At 39.1% G+C, this 20,878-nt stretch overlaps 1 protein-coding gene across 1 annotated transcript in view; it reads right to left on the minus strand.

The window, feature by feature from the left end:
• Positions 1-2,628: 2,628 nt before the first annotated feature.
• LOC309809763 (uncharacterized protein) overlaps positions 2,629-20,878 on the minus strand; it is a 204,070-nt gene continuing 185,820 nt past the window's right edge. Inside the window, exon 7 of the mRNA XM_082631187.1 lies at positions 2,629-3,406. Coding sequence (XP_082487313.1) covers positions 3,159-3,406 — 248 coding nt within the window. The 3' untranslated portion in view covers positions 2,629-3,158. The remainder of the gene's footprint in view (positions 3,407-20,878) is intronic.

Here is a 20,878-nt window from a genome sequence, read left to right on the forward strand (position 1 = left end):
CCATCGCCAATAAATTCTTGTTAATTGTACCCCTAATATCCTTGAAATCAACCCACTTCTTTCTGTCCATATTTCTCTTACCCCATTTCATCTCCCATCTTTATCTCTTGACTGCACCACAGTGATACCATATTTTAACTTGATGTCCAGCCACTTTTTTATTGTGGTAAAATACACATAACATAAAATTTATCATCTTAATCTTTTGCAAGTGTTCAATCCAGTGGCATTTAAGTACATTTATATTGTTGTGCGACCATCACCACAATCAATCTCCAGAACTCTTTTCATCTTGCAAAACTGAAATTCCACACACATTAAACAACACCTCCGTATTCTCCCCATCCTGCCCCTGGCAACCACCATTCTACTTTCTGTCTCTATGATTTTGACTACTCAAGATGCCTCCTGTGAGTGGAATCATACAGTATTTGTCTTTTTGAGATTGGTTTATTTCACTGAGCATAATGTCCTCAAGTTTCATCCATGCTGTAGCATGTGTTAGACTTTCCTTCCTTTTTTTTTTTTTTTTTTTTTTTTCCTTTTTTTTTTTTGCGGTATGCGGGCCTCTCACTGTTGTGGCCTCTCCCGTTGCGGAGCACAGGCTCCGGATGCGCAGGCCCAGCGGCCATGGCTCACGGGCCCAGCCGCTCCGCGGCACATGGGATCCTCCCAGACCGGGGCACGAACCCGTATCCCCTGCATCGGCAGGCGGACTCTCAACCACTGCGCCACCAGGGAGGCCCTTTCCTTCCTTTTTAAGACCTAATAATATTCCACTGTAGATCTATCACATTTTGCTTATCCACTCTTCCATCAGTGGATGAGCAACTTGGGTTGCTTCCATATTTTACCTTTTGTGAATAATGCTGCTATGAACATGAGCACACAAATAGCTCTTCAAGAGCTGCTTTCCATACTTTGGGGGTATATGCTTCTAATTTAATTTTTAATGAACTTCCATACTATCTCCCATAGTGGTGGCACCAATTTACATTCCTACCAACAAAGCACAAGGGTGTCAACTTTTCCAATTCCTCACCAACACTTGTTATTTTCTGGTTTTTGATAGTAGCCATCCTGATGGGCATGAGGTGCCAGCCATGGTTTCTGTCTTCTAAACTTTTTTCATACTGTAGCCAGAATGACCTTTAATAAGCATATGGTGATCATGTCACTACCCTGTTTAAATCTTTCAGTGGCTCCTCCTTGCCTTCTGGATAGTCTGGTCCCCTTCACATGTGTCACAAAACCTCTCATGATTTCCTCCCTTGCTTACTTGTCTAGCCTCCTCTCAACTGCTCCCTTTTCCACGTCTTCCCTTCTAGTGCATTTCCCACTTGTTACACACACATGTACACTCTGCATTTGTCACTCTGAAACATGCTCAGGTCTGTGAAAATGCTACATTTCCCCTCATCCAGCACCATTTCTTCTGTCACACGCTCTTTCCTCTTTATCACCTACTAGCTCCTTCTTATCCTTGAGATCTCAGGACAGCATTTTCTCCAGGAAAATCCCCTTCATAAATTCCGTCTGCCCAAGCTATGTCAGCACCCCTACTATGTGCTCCCAGAGCACTCTATTCTTGCCCTAACAGCATTTCATCACATTCTATAATTGTCCACTTACTCATATTTTTCTCTGGTCTTGTGCTGTCCAATATGTGGCTGTTAAACACTAAAAATAACTAGCATGACTGAGGAAGTTAACTTCTAATTTTATTTAATTTTAATAAATTTAAATTTTAAAATGATTGGGTCATTGATTGAAAAATTATTAAGTATATTTAGAACAATTTGGATATGTATCTACTTTTTCAACTGTGTTTATTCAATCTAAATACAGTTTCAGTAACAGATGAAAATTAAGCATGTGAACTGAGAAGTGCTGTAAGCATAAAACAGTCTCTGGATTTCAGATTTATACAAAATAAAAAATGCAAAGTATCTCATTAATAACTTTAAGAAATTGGTTACATGTTAAAATGATATTTTGATGTGTTCGTTTAAATAAATTCTTAAAATTAATTTAAATTGTAATCTAATCACTTTTAATCTGGCCACCAGAAAATTTTAAATTATATATGTGGCTCACCTTATATTTCTATTGGACAGCACTGACCTCTACTGTAAGTTCTGTGGGGACAGGAATCATGACTGTCTTATTTACTTATTTAAAAAACATTTGTAACATTTATCATGTGTCAGGTATTACTCTATACATTACTTACAATTATAAGCATTAAATTTTAAAATTCTTATTACAGCCTTTTTAGTATTATCATTATCTACATTTTACATATGAGGAAATTTGCACAAAGAGATTAACTAGTTGAAGGTCACAGAGCTGACCTTGTGGAGATAGTCTGTAAGGATCCAGATTCCACACTCTGTAATTTTGTTATGCTGCCTCTTGTTCATTCTTTTACTACAGGTGTCTACCCAATTAACAACAATATGCAAGTATTCTTCTTCAATTAATCAACCTGTTATTCAATAAGCATTAACAGAATGCTTATGCGCCAGGTATTGTGCTGGGTGGTACGGACCCGGCTGTGAATGAAACAAAAGCTTTAATTTTAAAGAAACTCTATTCAGTAGTGATGACAACGATATGAGACAATGATAATACAGAATTGTATTAAACAGAACAATTATACAATACAAATACACTATTTGAGAACACATGAAGTTGCACCTACCTTAGCTGAGAGATGAGCGATGTGATAGGAAGAGTGAGAGAAAACCTTAAAGGATAATTAGGAATTAGCTACACATGGATAAGTGGGCGTGGTTGGTGAAGCAAGTACTATGCAGGGGGGACCAGATGAGCAAAGAAAAAAAAAAAAAAAGCCTGGTGTTTGCAGCTGAAGTGGTTTAAGCCAAATGAATAACAAGTTCAGATTTAACTCCATGAAAGAGCACACTGGATAAAATTGGAGAAGAAATTGGAAGGAAGAAACATTATTATACAGCAGAGAAACAATGAAGAGTCTGATGCTCTGATCCTGAGCATAGATGATAGTAATTTAGGTTAAAGTAGGGGTAGTGATAAATGAGATGCATTTTAGAGATATTTAAGGGATAGAGTAGACTTAACCTGATGTTTGATTGGAAGGAGGTTGGTGTTTGTTGCAGATGTTGCAAATTACTTAATCAATATCTGTTTTCACTTTCTTCTTGGTTTTTTGAGGTGCCAATGTGCTCATCTCGAGTCAATGGATCTTGATGGGGTAATACAATCATAGTGATCCTGTTCCCCACTTTCTGGTCCCCCCTGCAACTGGGGCAGTCATCTGGCTTGTCTGACAAATGAGCCATACAGAGAAGTCTGCTCGGAGGTTCTTCAGGGAAAGATTTGTTTCCTGGTGGACTCATGGCTGCTGCTGCTTTTTTCTGTTTTCCTGAAAGAGAAAATGATGCAGCTCTGTCTTGATTCCACTGGGCGATGCCAACTGAATTGCAAAAATATTATTAGGCATTTTAAAGTTATTGAATCAACACCACAGCCACCTACCTTGAACCTACATGTTATTTGAGAAACATAAGGCAATAGCACTTAAGCTGCTGTTAATAAAGGATGTGTAAATTGAGTTGTTTACTACTTGTAGCTGAACACATGCCTCTTTGATAACGGGTTAAATGAGAGTTGTCAAGGCTTTTCCCTGGTTTCTGACTTAAGCAACTGGGTGCATCACTGGAAAGCCTGGGGGCAGAACAGGGTTAAAAGGAAATTTCTTGAGCTAAAGATTGTTTATGCTAAATGTGATGGGAGTGGGTATATCCAGGTGACAAGTAGGCCATTCAATATACATGTGCAAAAGTCGAGAGAGAGAGAGAGAGAGACAGAGAGACAGAGAGAGACAGAGAGAGGGAATGAGCTCTGGCCTGGAGACACAGACTTACGAATCATTAACATATTAGTATAACAGGTCAATTTACCTAGGGAGATAAATATATAATAAAAGAAAAATATATTGCTAATGAAATCATACCTTTCTAGTATAAATATGACTTCTAATTCTCAGCCTTGACCTAAAATGTGTAGGGATCCAGGCTGCTGGAGCTGGGATGTTATCTGGCTGGTAGTTTGAACACAGAGTATGACATCACTTAAATATAGGATGAAAGCACATACGAAAAGAATACTGACAGTGGCAGTATCTTGATTAAGGTTCCCCAAAAGCAGGCCCTGGGACAACAAACCAAGTAGTTCTTTGGGAGGTTATCCCAGAAAACATAGGTAGCGGAATGGTGAAGTGATATGGGAAAATAAAGGAAGTGAATAAAGAATGTGTTATCAGGGAATTACCACTGTGGGTACCTGGAGCTTAAAACTGCCAGAGAAATCATGAAGCCACTGTAGAACAAATACCTCAGAGTTATTCCACTGAGTGCGAGGGAGCTGGGAGCTGGGTATGTATACACCAACTTCCTTTCTTTTCCACTCAGCTTTACCGAGGTATAATAGGCAGATAAAACCGTAAGATATATAAAGTTGTGTCCACCAATTTCTGTCAGCCATTGATGAGGGCTGCTCCCATGCACATGGGCAGAGCAGGCTCTACAATGAGATGCAGGTGCTGGCAGCTGAAAGTCTGGTCAACATGCGCTAAATGGCAAGGTCCTAGGGGCTATGGGAAGGGTATCAACAGCATCTAAGATGGAGCATAATTAAAGCCAAGAAGGCCATGGGATACAATGGAGGCAGCCAGAAAGGAGTAAGAGTTGAAAGAGGAGATGAGACAGAACCTGAGGAAATCTTCTGAGCTAAACAAGGTGTCTGCAGTCACTTGAGCATTCCAGCAACCTTGGGCACCAGCAAAAGGGGTTATTAAAAGTGCTCACCAGCTCTAAACATAAGGGATGCTATGTTATAGAAGTGCCATCTTAGTGGCATTTGAAAAGCAACTCCTGCTTTTACTACTGACTCTTAATTCTGAGTAAACTAAAAATGCATTTTCCCCTCTTAACAAAAAATAACCCTTGGGACTTCCCTTGGTGGTGCAGTGGTTAAGAATCTGCCTGCCAACGCAGGGGACACAGGTTCAAGCCCTGGTCCGGGGAGATCCCACATGCCACGGAGCAACTAAGCCCGTGTGCCTAGAGCCCATGCTCCGCAACAAGGGAGGCCACCGCAATGGGAAGCCCGTGCACCGCAATGAAGAGTAGCCTCTGCTCGCCGCAACTAGAGAAGGCCCGCGCAGCAACGAAGACCCAAAGCAGCCCAAAATAAATAAGTTAATTTATTTATTTTAAAAGATTTATTAAAAAAAATAACCCTTGAGAGAAAATGAAACAAAACAACCAAAAAACTGCCCGCTGCTAAAATATTTTGCTCCATCTGTTTCAATGGAAGGAAAAATTTTTAATGAGAATTCTCTGGAGACTGAAAAGTGAACAGAAAATATTCTTAATTTTTGGTGATAATTTGTCAGTGGGTGACATCTTAGGTTCAATGCCAATATATTGATGATCTTGAATGTAAATGACCTTCCTAGGCCAGAAAATGCTGTGAAATCCCTGGAAGGACTAGTATGTTGTGATGTGAATTATAAGGAGCCAAAGGGGTGTCCCATCTGAAATCAGAAATGAAAATATCCTGCAGGCAGTCTTGTTTTTCACAGTTTGCTTGGAAATGTTTTTTTTAAGAACCAGAGAGTCTATACGCAGTCATATTTATTTCTCATTGTGTTGGAGCTTTCACCATGTAGGAATCCAGAAGAGGATTATGTTAAAGGGTGGCTCATGTATCTGAGGATTTAAAATTCATCAGGCCCAAATGACCTTGCACTTTATACAACGTGTCCAGCGTCAGGGTCAAGCTTTCCTGCTCACTTCTCAGAGGCTTTCTATGAATGAAAATGACCACTGAATATGACAGAGAACTGAGAGTTGGTTGATCCAAGAATATTTTCTTCCAGAGAGACTATATTCTGTTAGATCTGGTTATAAAACACAAAGAAATTTAATTGGCTGTTCTGGAACAGTTTTCTTGTAATAGCCCATCTGGCATGGTGATGTTTGAAATGCCATTGTAGGATAACATGGTACTGGTCCTTGAAGTAGCATAAAACCTGATGTATGTGGAACATGCTGTAAACACCAAAGGGAAAGAGTTTTTTTTCATGGAAAAGCTCAGTTTCCTGTAGCACAATGACCTGAGTGCCGAGGACACATAACCTTTTTTCTTTTTTAAGAAAGCAAATACAAAAACCCCTAGTTCATTCTCTCTGAATAACTTTCCCCAAATGGTGATGAGAACATAGCAAAATCATGTGCAAGTTAAATAACTGTGATAGCAGCTTCTAGAAAGTTGTGACTCAAGTAAAAGCATTAGAATATGCATGGTTTTCAAGCAGAAACTGTTATAATTGAAAGAATTATTGATCCATACCTACTATAAACCTCCCAGTTTCCTGCTTATAAAAACAAAAACACATAAACAAAACAACCACAGACACCAGACTAGCAAGACTGGCCTTCAGCAGAGTCGGGAAGTGTAAGGCTAAAGCCTTGGCTTCTGCTCATCCTGTTCGGGGCTCCTTGAAAAATGTCCTCAAGGGATGAAAAGTTTGTTTTGAAAACATTTGCCCAATAGCCTAAAAGTTCCTCTCCTGTTCTGCTAAATGATGCTGACTCAAGCCTCCTCTAAAAAAAAACTAATATCCAGATTTTTACCTACTCATCTGGTGGGACTGACAAATTTACAGTTCAGAAGGAAAAAGAAGACATTTAAGAAAGAAGAAAGGGGCAAGATAAGTATTTCGGTAATTCATTTAAAACATAAATTCTGACCCAAGTACTGTATTTGGGGAGAGGATGAGAGGAAAAAGGAGGAATCATCACTACGGTGCTTCTCTTTTGCCTCTTCTGCCCACACACGATTTTAATCCCAGGACCTTCCCAAACTTATAGCCCACCCTCCACTTTTCATCAGAGGCCAACTCCCTCTTCAAATCTCCTCCATGTTAAGGTATTAATCTAAGTTAAAGCATTAATATATTCATGTACCACACCTCCAGGTAATGTGTTTGCATTTTAATAGGAAACTACTGGAAAAAATGCATTTTACCAATGGAATCATTCAAATGGTGGGAATTGTGGGTAGCATAGCAGGCCATTGGAAAAGATGCATCTGGGGTGGGGTGGTGGGCAAGTCTTTCTGCAGCCAAGGAATTCTCCTCTGAGCTTGGGGAATCTCCCTCTTCTCTAGCAAGTCTGCTCCTGTCCCAGAGGAAGACTTTACCTCCTTCCTCAAGGTTACATGCTGCAAGTTGCTCACTGCAACCCAGCCATGACAAATGGGTCAGGAAAAGAGTGATCAGGGTCTGCGTCCTGTACGTATTTCACCAAGACCTGCATCAGTGGTCTTAAAATAGGGTTTCCCTAGGTATGTGTTGCAAAATTATATAGGAGAATGAATTTACATGATCAAATAAGTTTTGGAAATGATTTGTACCATGCCATCTCCTTGGAGGGTTGTCCTAAGAAATTCTATAGTAAGTGTCAGGGTCAGGGATTTTACCTCCCTTCCAACTAACAAGATAGCTTGTCCCCTTTTTATGTATGCTGGGGGAAGACATGAAACTCCTGGGTCAGAGACAAAGACCTTTATTACAGCAAGGAGCATGAGTACCGTGTTTGCCTTTGTTCCCCTCATCCCCCAAAGCCTGGAAGGAAATGAAGAGGGGACCCTGGGGATGCTGTGCATCAGTGGATTTGTGTTACAGCTGAGGAATTCACCTAAGAACTTGGGGAGTCTACCCCTTTTCTCAAGTCTGTTCCCAGAGGGAGACTTTACCTCCTTCCTTGAGACTGCGTGCTGCAAAGCCTCTCACTGCAGTACAACTATGACAAATGGCCCAGGAAAGGAATGATCAGGGTCTTGCAATGTTGGCACAGCCAGCAAGAATTTACAGGGATGCCCAAGGACTAGAGCAGGTTGCTTCTCCTAATAGTAACTAAACTTGCTTAATTCTTTTAAACCCAGAAATTCCCAATGTGTATGACCAGACAACAGCATTCAGTGGAACATATTTTGAGAAAGTTGATTTCTATTTGTTCACACTTTTGGACTCCACATGGTGCAAGTGGGTCAGAGTGTTTCATTTTAGGTTCCTCCATGGGTTAAAAAAAATTTTTTTTAATAGTGTCAATATAAGGGAGAGGTTTTCCAATATGGGACCAGGCAGGTTTTTTATTTTCAGGATTTACCATTTCCTTCCAATCAGTTTTCCTTTGAACCAAGTCTGGGACTCACATACACTATTTTTTTCTGGTCAAGGTAATCACTTCCAAGACCAAATAGGAATGGCTGTAGATTTCTCTATTATTAATCATAGTCCTAGTTTTATCATTTAGGCTTCTGTTAAGCAGAATCTCCTCTGGAATTTTAAGGAACACTTCTTTTCCAGAAGGTCTATTCCATTATGTTTGGTCTTCATCTTTCTGTTAATTTGAAGAATCTTTGAAAATATAATCCCTTTAACAAATTTTGATGATCAGTCTTTTGGAAAGGAAGATACTTACATAGCTTAGTTTTTGTAACTTATTCATTCCTTGGCCACTTTTTTTCATTCTTACGTGTGAACGCTGACCATGCCTCTGCTCTTTCACCCTTATCTCTCCCAATTATGGGGAATTCTTCTGGAAGTTATCTTTTCTCGTTCCACATCTCTCTCTCATTCTCCTCCATTTCTGCTGGTCTGGATGCCCATTTTAATTAAATTACCATGTAGACTTTTATTTTTTCTGCTGAACTTCACTCCAGGAACATGCAACTGATGACTGCTATTCTCTAGCTTCTTTCCTCAAACTTTATCTTGACCATTTACAGTCTAAGTGTCACCCAAATCCTCACAAAGGTGACTAAATAGCAGCCTCTTCATCCCCCTTTTCTCACTGTACCCACATGATTTCCTTTTGGTTGGCAAGTCTTTTGCTATTTTGTAATGGGGAAAAAACATGAGCTGCTTTTTCAAATCTTGTGTTTATATTCTCAACCAAACATAGCACTAGACTTTCTCTTTCCTTTGGCTTTAATTAACTGAAATCTTTGTCTTCTGTCAAAAATTCAAATTTTGGTATAAGAGACTTTCTTTCACTCCTATTTTGTATTATAAATGATCATTCTCAGTTTTCTCTGTAACAATATTTTACATGTTCATATAGAAACTGGGCTTAATTGCAGTTGCAATATGATATTCCCTTGGAATCAGAGGGTGGTAAGCATCTGTTTACTCATCTTATAACTCTGAAAATGGAAGTCGAATCAAACATCTGTGATAAATCATTAGCCATGAATCAGCCTTACATATTGTGAGAATGAATGCCATTTTCTCCTGGAGTTGCTGATCATTGCAAGGTGTTAAAATATTACAAAATGACTACGTACCCATATTGCAGTCATTTAACCTGATTCTTCTTTGCCATTTCCTGCTCAGGAAATTGGGCTCCATCTAACTGCACAGCTGGTTTGGCTTTAGAAACCTCACATTTCAACCCAAATGATCAGGCTGGTTGTATAGCTAGGCAAATCCATGGGTTTCAACATAAAAATCTTTAGCATGTGCCCCAGTGATGTGAGGGAATCAGACTTTTTCTGAGTGTCTTGTCAATTAACAGAAAGATAAGGAACCACCACCCTAGGAGCTGTTCAGGAGGAGATGTTTTTAACAAGACTGGTAGATCTGGCCTCACACTGAATGTTCTCCTAGTTTTCAGGAAATTATTATTTGGAAACAACTGAAACTTAAAGGACACCAGTACATTTCTACTTTTATATTTTCATGGGAAGACATTTTTAGCTCTGATTTCTCTGACCCCCACCAAAAAGACACACTACTTCTGAAAGTAGGAAGCTAAAGTTATCAGGAAGAGGGAAGACTTTCAGGGTGAAGACAAAATTCCTCCAACCCATAAATTAGAATGACTTAGTACCAAAAAAGGTGAAAAAACTTAGTTTATGAAATCACGAGGGCAGGACTAGGATGAAGAGTTCCACTGACTACTTTGTGCTAGGCACAAGTCTAGGTGCTGGAGATTCAGTAAGGAAGCAAAGAGACAAAAGTCCCTGCCCTCACAGAGTTTACATCCTAGTGGAGGGAGGTGGATAATAAACCATGAAATTATATTAGACAGTGACAGAGCTAAGGAGAACAATAAAGGCAGCAGAGGGACTGGAATGTTGTGGGGGGTGATACACTGGGTGGTCAGAGAAGACTCCACTGAGAATGTGGCCTTTGAGTAAAAGTCTGAAGCAGGTTCGGGAGAGAGCCACACACAGAACTGGAGCGATGCATTCCAGGTCGAGGGGGAGCAAGGCCTTGAGGCAGGATCGTGCCTCTAAAGTTAGAGGAGCAGAAGAGAGGCCAACTAGGTGAAGCGGCAGAGAGGAACAAGCAAGGAGGTTGAAGCAAAGAAATGAGGGAGAACTGCAGGCAACCAGGGCAGGAGGTAAGGTGACAGAGGCAGATGATGAAAGGCCTCAGAGGTCATTGTAAGAATGTTGCTTAGGGACAGACACTGTTCCTGCTTTCTCAGAATTTATCATCTGGCAGGGGAAAAATACATGGATGATGATGATAAAATGAGATGACTATGAAAGGTAGGAAAGAACAGGGTGTTATGGAATCATAGCATGCTTGGTCCTAATGTACTGGATGGGTCTCTTCCGTGAGGAAAGTGTGCTTATGCTGAGACCAACAGGATGAGCATGAGTTAGATGCCTGGAGGTGGTGATGGCTCTGGGTGTGAGCTGCAGCTGTTTCTGGGGGCACAAGCAGCAGCAGTGGGAATAAAGAGCCCTGGAGTGAACATATCAGGAACAGAGAAGAAATCTGTTATGACTAAGGCCAAAGAACAAGCGGGACAGTGCTGCAAGATGAAGCTGGGGAAGGGGGGCCATGGCAGGAGGCAACTAGATTATAAAAAGAGTTTGGATTTTACCTGAGAGCGCTAGGGAGCTGTGGAATATTGTAAACAGGGAGATTATGTGATTGGGTCTGTCTTTTGAAAGATCACTCTAGGTGGAGGGTAGAGAGCAGAGAAGAGCAAGCTGTGAGAAAGGGGAACCAGCTAACATTCTCCTGCAGTGGCACAGGGAGGATGGGACTTGGGACTTTCGGACTTTGCTGGTGGTAGAAGGAATGGAGAGATGGGAAACACTTGAGAGACATTTATGGACGAGAATAGATAGGACTGGGTGATTGACTGGATGCGGCGTTGCTGGTGGGGTAGTTTAAAGTGGAGAGAAGGATCAAAGATATCATTCAAGTTTCTGGCTCTGGCAACTTGATAGATGGTGGGGCCATTGACTGCAAAGAGGGGACAAAAGAGAAGGAACAAGACCAGAGATGGATTTTGGCTTTCGGAATGTGCCATTCGTGTAACCCAAATAGCATTTGCTGTATTTTTTCCTGTAACTCCTTTCCATAACTGAAAATTTTAAAAAGATCTAATTGGATTATTCCTTGAGTGACTTAGATTAATCTTTATGCTTTACTATAGGAATATCATTTCAAGGTAGCATTTCCTACAGATCCTTCTGTGAATCTGTATAGCTATTAGGGACTTGGTTTCAGACAGAATCACACAATGATGCAGGTTGTCACATAGCTAAGCATGTGGCGCCATCTTCAGGACAGTTTATTAAAAAGTTATAAAACCAAACAGATTGAAAGGCAAGCTTCTGCCCCAGAATTCTTTTCTAGGGAGCAATTATGACTCCACCTTGCTTTGTAATAAGAAGCTAAAAAAACGTTTCTTCCAAATTCAATTGTATGCCTAAATTCTTGTCTTCCTGAGAATTATAGTTCATCACAGGATATAGGAAAGACGGTGACCATTTTTCCTTTGAAATCATTCCAGTTTGAAAGTGCCTGTGAGCTGGACAACTGACCTTTGCTGCGGAAAAGCCTAGAGAGGGAAATTAGGGCAGCATCCCTTCAGGTTTTCTACCTTGGTGCCCAGATTCTCTGGGGCTTTTCCAATTTCATGTCATATATTTATGTTCTCCACTAGGTGCCTCATTAAATGTATAGCCAAGTGGAATTTAATTCTTATGCATTTGTAACAGTGACAGTTTGCATGAATATAAAAATTAGAAAAAAATTGTTAGTCTTTGCACCCAAATTTTTTGGATAGGAAATGTAGTATCATAGAGTAATATAATCTACACTTTAAAAATAAAAGGTTGTAAATAAAAATCAATATTGTACCATAGCTAAGCACATGAGGAGGAATAATATAGCTCACGAGATGACTTTTATTTTTAAAATCCTCTCAGCCTTTAATTATTCTATTTGAAGAGGCTCCGCCCTTTCTTTTTGTAGGGCTTGGTTATGAAAACATGCATATATGTGTTTATCAGAATGTATCTGCCACCTTCGTGTACAGGATATACTGTTTAACCTACACCGAGCATTTAGCACAGTCTCATGAATAACTGGGAGATAAACAGCTTGGCTTTTACGTGGAGGCAAGTGGTTTCTACCATCTTGTGGCACCCTGCTTGCAAATGGGCTTTCTTCCTAGACTGCTCTCATTAAAAATGCATATCAATTTACATTCCCACCAACAGTGTAGGAGGGTTCCCTTTTCACCACACCCTTTCCAGCATTTATTGTCTCTAGCTTTTTTGATCATGGCCATTCTGACCAGCGTGAGGTGATACCTCACTGTAGTTTTGATTTGCATTTCTCTAATAATTAGTGATGTTGAGCATCTTTTCATGTGCCTCTTGGCCATCTGTATGTCTTCCTTGGCGAAATGTCTATGTAGGTCTTCCACCCATTTGTTAACTGGATTGTTTGTTTTTTTGATACTGAGCTCCATGAGCTGTTTGTATATTTTGGAGATTAATCCTTTGTCTGTTGTTTCATTTGCAAATATTTTACAACCACTATGGAAAACAGTATGGAGGTTCCTTAAAACTAAAAGTAGAACTACCATATGACCCCGCAATCCCACTACTGGGCGTATACCCTGAGAAAACCATAATTCAAAAAGAGTCATGTACCACAATGTTCATTGCAGCACTATTTACAATAGCCAGGACATGGAAGCAACCTAAGTGTCCATTGACAGATGAATGGATAAAGAAGATGTGGCACATATATACAATGGAACATTACTCAGCCATAAAAAGAAATGAAATTGAGTTATTTGTAGTGAGGTGGCTGGACCTAGAATCTGTCATACAGAGTGAAGTAAGTCAGAAAGAGAAAAACAAATACCGTAGGCTAACACAAATATATGGAATCTAAAAAAAAAAAACAAAAACAAAAGGTACTGATGAACCTAGTTGCAGGGCAGGAATAAAGAGGTAGACATAGAGAATGGACTTGATGACATGGGGTGGGAGAGTAAAGCTAGGCGAAGTGAGAGTAGCATCGACATATATACACTACCGAATGTAAAATAGTTGGCTGGTGGGAAGCAGCAGCATAGCATAGGGAGATCAGCTCTGTGCTTTGCAGTGACCTAGGGGGGTGGGATAGGGAGGGTGGGAGGGAGGCTCAAGAGGGAGGGGATATGGGGACATGTGTATGCATATGGCTGATTTGCTCTGTTGTGCAACAGAAACTAACCCAGTATTGTGAAGCAATTATACTCCAATAAAGATCTATTAAAAAAAATGCATGTCTTTCCATTAAGGAATTGTGAGTCCAAGAGTTCTTGTTAATCTTGAAAGAGAACACATTAATCTAAATTCAATTTCTCAATAAATGGGGGCCCAGGCCACCCCATCAGTGACAGGTTTGTGTTTCGTGGGGTTCAAACTAGGCTTATAGCGGGGGGAGGGGAAGGGTGGGACATAAAAAACATGTGTCCAATGATAGTATCTAATAGTATTTATGTGTTTACAATGTGCCGAGTGCTTTTACATGGACTATCTCACTTAATCCTCATAACCTATGGATACTTTTTTTTATGAGTGGGTACTTTCATTATCAGTTGTGTTCTACAGATCAGGAATCTGAAACTTAGAGAGAATTTAAAATAATTTGCTCAAGGCTCACACTCAGTGTTTAGTAAAGCTAAGGAAATAAATTCTAATCTAGACGTTCTTTCTCCAGAGCCAACAAGCTTGACCAAAACCTCATACTACCCCTTAAAGGGAAAATATTTCACCAAAAGGAAAACAGCCCTAATCAAGAGCCATGCTAATAGTCTGAGCAAAAAATTCAGAGAGCAGAAGGGCAGAGATTGAGGGCAAGGGCAGAATCTGGAGTGATGCTCTGAGGTACAGAAGTTCCTCTTCCCTTCTTGATTGCTCCAAAATCTTGTCACTGCCTGGGTAGGGGAGCCGTGGGCAGGATACAATAACATAGGGCCTTGAGACTTCTGAGGGTGAGTCTGGGAGACACTGGGACTTGCAGAGATGAGAGGGTGCGGAGCCAAGGAACTCACTGTTGTCTTCTTTCCATTTTGTTTTAGGTTCGAGACAAAGGGCCACAGTCCCTGATAATAGAAGCTACTGAGTGAGGTTAGTAACACACACTTAGCCCACTGAAAAGGAGCAGAAATAAATAACATCTTCACCCTCTTCAGTCAGGCAGAGGTTGGTGCGCAGAGCACGGTGTGGGCATAGCTGAGGTCCGCTGAGAGGTCAGCAGGCAAGTCAAAGGACGATGATGACCCGCACAGCAGCGCCAGCTACAGGGATGAGAGCATAGGGCTTGGAGTCTAAAGCCCTGGTTCCAAGCTGAACACGTCCACTAGCTGTGTGACTTTGGGCAATTCATTAAAATTATTTGATCTTTAATTTGCTCAGCTGAAAAACAGCAGCAAGAGCTACTGAATAGGATTGTTGGGATATCAAAGAAACAATGTATGAAACACTGTACGCTATAATACTACTGAGTGCCTTGTATGTGCTAGACATTGGGGATAGAAAATTAAGCTACAATCTTTGCTCTCAAGGAGTTCACAATCTAATGACGTAAATATTGGTTATCTTTAGTATCTTGAACCCCTCCCTTCTTTCTAATTATTCCTTTTACCCCACCATTTGGATATTGTCTCAGTTTGGACAACGATTTGAATGCAAAAGGTTTATTTGGAGGTGCAAGGAAACAGAGGAGAGGTGTGGAAAGTGAAACAGGAGAGGAAAGATCCTCAGCACAGGGGGCCAGCTACCACCTTAAGCCACTCTAGAAAATGCTGCAAAACACACAGCTCAGAGGTTTCCCACCTAAGGAATGGGGGAGCCAGAGTAATTTAGCACCAACTTTTAACAGTTATTGGTTGAAGATTTCTTTTAGTGGGTGTTAATTTCTTGGCACCTGCCAGGGGTCCAGGCAGAGTGTCTCACAGCAGCTTCAGAAAAAGGCCTGGGGCAGAGAAATGGAGACACTGGCAGTTGGAAGATGGATGGCACACATTAAAGTCATGGAGCCAAAGATGTGGGCAGGGCAGTGACAGCATCTGCAAAAGGTGGTCCATGTCTGAGGGTGCCTGGGTGGGCTCCCTCTCTCCCAGGACCCAAGGCAAAACCAGGAGAGAGGACTCTTCCCAACACGTAGCACGGTAGATGAAGGGGAGAAGGAGGCTAAAGATATGCTAACACTTTCTAAAGGCAGAATTTACCCTTGAACTATTGTACATTTGCATAAATTTGGCAAAGGTGTGTAGCTCAATAGAATAATTGCCCTGCTGTTGAACTTTCTGTGATGGTGGGAATATTCTATAGCTTCACTGTCCAGTGAAGTAGCCAACAGTCCCATGTGAGTTGCTGAGCACCTGAAATGTGGTGGGTGTGACTGAAGAACTATATTTTTACTTTTATTTAATTTTAATTAATTCGAATAATCACATGTGGCTAATGGTTACCATGTTAGACAACATAACTTTAGAGCAGTTTAATTATATTTTGTTATTCATAAGAAATTGTTCAGAAATCATCCTAATCATTTTCTTCATTAAGGATAGAGGTAAATCAAAGAGGTCATATGACTGAGTGTTAAAATCAATATTAATTTTGAATTGAGCACAACTGAATATCACCACCAACTTAATAAAAACTTCTGGGAAATGGGAATAAACGTGAAGTCTTACCAACATTTGTTAGAAAAATGTATTATAAAAAGTTTAGTGGTCAAATTTCTAAAGTTTGACACAACAGTCCAGAAACAATAGTATCTCAGCAGCTCTAGTGCATATGATGATTTTAAATGATGACTGGACTGAAGTTGGTGGAGAAGCAAGATATTTTGGGATACATGATTTTTCTTTACATTTATTTCTTCATACATATATAATTTTCATTAATTATACTTCATATTATTGTTTATATTTCTATAAGTATTTATGGACTCAAATTCCATATAATGTGCTTTACAAAATTAATTAGTTAATACATCCTCTAAGTCAGATTAAATATTATCTCTTTTCCCTTTTTTTTAAACTGTTTAAAAGTTTTTCCATCAATAGAGGAATGGATAAGGAAGATGTGGTACATATATACAGTGGAATATTACTCAGCCATAAAAAAGAATGAAATAATGCCATTTGCAACATGGATGGATCTAGAGATTGTCATACTAAGTGAAGTAAATCAGACAGAGAAAGACAAGTATCATGATATAAATTATATGTGGAATCTTAAAAAAGGGTACAAATGAACTCATCTACAAAACAGAAATATAGTTACAGGTGTAGAAAACAAACTTATGGTTACCAGGGGTAAGGGGGGGGGAGATAAATTGGGAGATTGGGATTGACATATACATACTACCATATATAAAATAGATAACTAATAAGAACCTACTGTATAGCACAGGGAACTCTGCTCAGTACTCTGTAATGGCCTATATGGGAAAAGAATCTAAAAAAGAGTGAATATATGTATAACTGATTTACTTTGCTGTACACTTGAAACTAACACGACACTGTAAATTAACTATACTCCAATAAAAATGTTTTACAAAGTTTTTAATAATTGTTTTTGTACATAACCAATAGCTTCCAGAATCATCATTTTCATTGTTCTTGACAGTTTTTCTGCTTTAATGTATGTTCTGCAGTGTGACTCAGCTCCTGTGTAACTGGGATTGGGGATTGACGTTAGCTTGGAGGTGTGTTGGTTCACCTGTGATTTTTCCCCAGCATGTTAGTGCTTTGTACCACTGTGTAACAGCAGCTGAATGCAAAGTGCACTAGGACAGCTGAACATCTTGGGCTGGGCTGGGCTGGGCTGTGCCAGCTCATCCACTGTCCTCTTGGTGCCATCTGGCCTCCTGCTCTCCTGGAGGTGCTCATGGCATGGTTCTCCCTAACCTTTGTGCTCTTGGTCCTCATCTTCATTACTCAGCAGCTCCAACTCTTCTATAAGCTACCTTTAGTTTTTTGTTTTTTTTTATGTAAGTGTCTTTCTAACTTTTATGCAAGGACCTACTTATACAGTAGTATTTTTTAAATTTATTAACTATGTAATAGTTTTTTTTAACTGTGCTGTATTTTTATTAGAAATACCATTCTTTTTGTTAACTCATATTGTAAAGTTTTGTGTATGATTTGAGTGGAAATTGCATATGTTTTGAGTGGCTTGATGCTGATACTAATTTGCCAATAAACCCTATTATGTTTAGTGTGTGATTTTGCAGATTTGAGTAGGCTTTTCTTTTTTTAGGAATATACATGTTGTATTAAGGCATAACCACCTGTACATTGATTTTGCAATTGAATTAGAGAACAGCCACAACAAAACAAACCCACAAAGAGATCCTGACTCCAAATTGCTTCTAGAATGATTAGCTATGTTTGGAAGTGAATATTTTCATATGAACAGTATTCCAAGCAATATGCGTTGTTGCTTTGTTTATATTACGGATTTTGCTAAACCAATGATATATGATGGTAACTCTGTGATAATCACTAGTCACACACAAGTCCTGGGATGTCAGAAATGACAGTAAAGGTGGTTATTTGATCTTCCAAAGACCTAGGCCAAGGACAAAGGAAAGCATAGATTTTGGCTGAATAGTCAGACCAAAGATGAAGTTCCATGTCTATATTAGAAAGAAGACATGTACATTGACCTATATAAATCATATAATTAATTTCTTTGAGATTTTGGTGTGTGTGTTCTTCAGGTCCTAAAAAGCCTGAAGAACATGGCACACTGCTTTCTACCCTCATCTCTTCTTTGACCCTATATAATACTCCTTCTTTGAATATACATAGGAAAAGTGTTCATGAATGTCGTGTCTATATTCGGGAGCTAGGCTACTTCTCTCTCATGTAAAAGAAGTCAGCTAGCAAGTGGTACTTATGGAGAAGTTGTTCCTGATTGTGTGTTTGTAGAAAGGGAGTATAAAGATCAATTCAAATATACCCACCCCAGCTTAGTGCCCTTAAAGTATTTGTTTCTTAAAGAAAGCTATAATAAATTACATCTCTTAAAATATATGTGCATTCTATTTACAATAGCCAAAATATGGAAGCAACCTAAATATCCATCAACACATGAATGGATAAAGAAGATGTGATATATATAATATATATATATATATATATATATATATATACACACACACACAATGGAATATTAGCCATAAAAAAGAATGAAATAATGTCACTTGCAGCAACATGGATGGATCTAGAGATTATCATACTAAGTGAAGTATGCCAGACAGAGAAAGACAAATATCATATGATATCACTTACATATGGAATCTAAAAAATGATACAAATGAACTTTTTTGCAAAACTGAAACAGAGTCACAGACACAGAAAACAAGCTTATGATTACCAAAGGGGAAAGCAGGGGAAGAGATACATTAGGAATTTGGGATTGACAGATACACACACGACTGTATATAAAATAGGTAAACAACAAGTTCCTACTATATAGCACAGGGAACTATATTCAATATCTTGTAATAACCTATAATGGAAAAGAACCTGAAAAACAATAGATATATGTATTTGTATAACTGAATCACTGCTGTACACCTGAAACATTATAAATCAACTATACTTTAAGTAAAAAAACCACTCTTGCTCTTAGATAGCTTCATCCACCAGAGGGCAGACAGCAGAAGCAAGAAGAACCACAATCTTGCAGCCAGTGGAACGAAAACCACATTCACAGAAAGACAGACAAAATGAAAAGGCAGAGGATTAAGTACCAGATGAAGGAACAAGATAAAACCCCAGAAAAACAACTAAATGAAGTGGAGATAGGCAACCTTACAGAAAAAGAATTCAGAATAACGATAGTGAAGTTGATCCAGGACCTCGGAAAAGAATGGAGGCAAAGATCGAGAAGATGCAAGAAATGGTTAACAAAGACCTAGAAGAACTAAAGAAAAAACACCTAGAAAATTAAAGAACAAACAAACAGAGATGCACAATACAATAACTGAAATGAAAAATACACTAGAAGGAATCAATAGCAGAATAACTGAGGCAGAAGAATGGATAAGTGATCTGGAACACAGAATGGTGGAATTCACTGTCATGGAACAGAATAAAGAAAAAAGAATGAAAAGAAATGAAGACAGCCTAAGAGACCTCTGGGACAACATTAAATGCAACAACATTCACATTACAGGGGTCCCAGAAGGAGAAGAGAGAGAGAAAAGACCAGAGAAAATATTTGAAAAGATTATAGTCAAAAACATCCCTAACATAGGAAAGGAAATAGCCACCCAGGTCCAGGAAGGGCAGAGAGTCCCAGGCAGGATAAACCCAAGGAGAAACATGCCGAGACACATAGTAATCAAATTGACAAAAATTAAAGAAAAAGAAAAACTATTAAAAGCAGCAAGGGTAAAATGACAAATATATACAAGGGAACTACCATAAGGTTAACAGCTGATTTCTCAGCAAAAACTCTACAAGCCAGAAGGGAGTGGCATGATATATTTAAAGTGATGAAAGGGAAGATCGTACAACAAAGATTACTCTACCTGGCAAGGATCTCGTTCAGATTTGACAAAGAAATCAAAAGCTTTTCAGACAAGCAAAAGCTAAGAGAATACAGCACCAACAAACCAGATCTACAACAAATGCTAAAGGAACTTCTCTAAGTGGGAAACACAAGAGAAGAAAAGGACCTAGAAAAACAAACCCAAAAACAACTAAGAAAATGGTAATAGGAACTAACTTATCGATAATTACCTTTAATGTGAATGGATTAAATGCTCCAACCAAAAGACACAGTCTTGCTGAATGGATACAAAAACAAGACCCATATATATGCTGTCTACAAGAGACCCACTTCAGACCTAGGGACACATACAGACTGAAAGTGAGGGGACGGAAAAAGATATTCCATGCAAATGGAAATCAAAAGAAAGCTGGAGTAGCAATACTCATATCAGATAAAATAGACTTTAAAATAAAGAATGTTACAAGAGACAAGGAAGGACACTACATAATGATCAAGGGATCAATCCAAGAAGAAGATATAACAATTATAAATACATATGCACCCAACATAGGAGCACCTCAATACATAAGGCAACTGCTAACAGCTCTAAAAGAGGAAATGGACAGTAACACAAAAATAGTGGGGGACTTTAACACCTCACTTACACCAATGGACAGATCATCCAAAATGAAAATTAACAAGGAAACACAAGCTTTAAATGACACAATAGACCAGCTAGATTTAATTGATATTTATAGGACATTCCATCCAAAAACAGCAGATTACACTTTCTTCTAAAGTGCGCATGGAAGGTCCTCCAAGATAGATTACATCTTGGGTCACAAATCAAGCCTCAGTAAATTTAAGAAAATTGAAATCATATCAAGCACCTTTTCTGACCACAATGCTATGAGATTAGAAATGAATTACAGGGAGAAAAACGTAAAAAACACAAACACATTGAGGTTAAACAATACGTTACTAAATAGCCAAG

Source organism: Mesoplodon mirus (genome assembly GCF_964341445.2).
Source record: "Mesoplodon mirus genome assembly, chromosome: 8".
In the NCBI taxonomy this organism is placed as follows: domain Eukaryota; kingdom Metazoa; phylum Chordata; class Mammalia; order Artiodactyla; family Ziphiidae; genus Mesoplodon; species Mesoplodon mirus.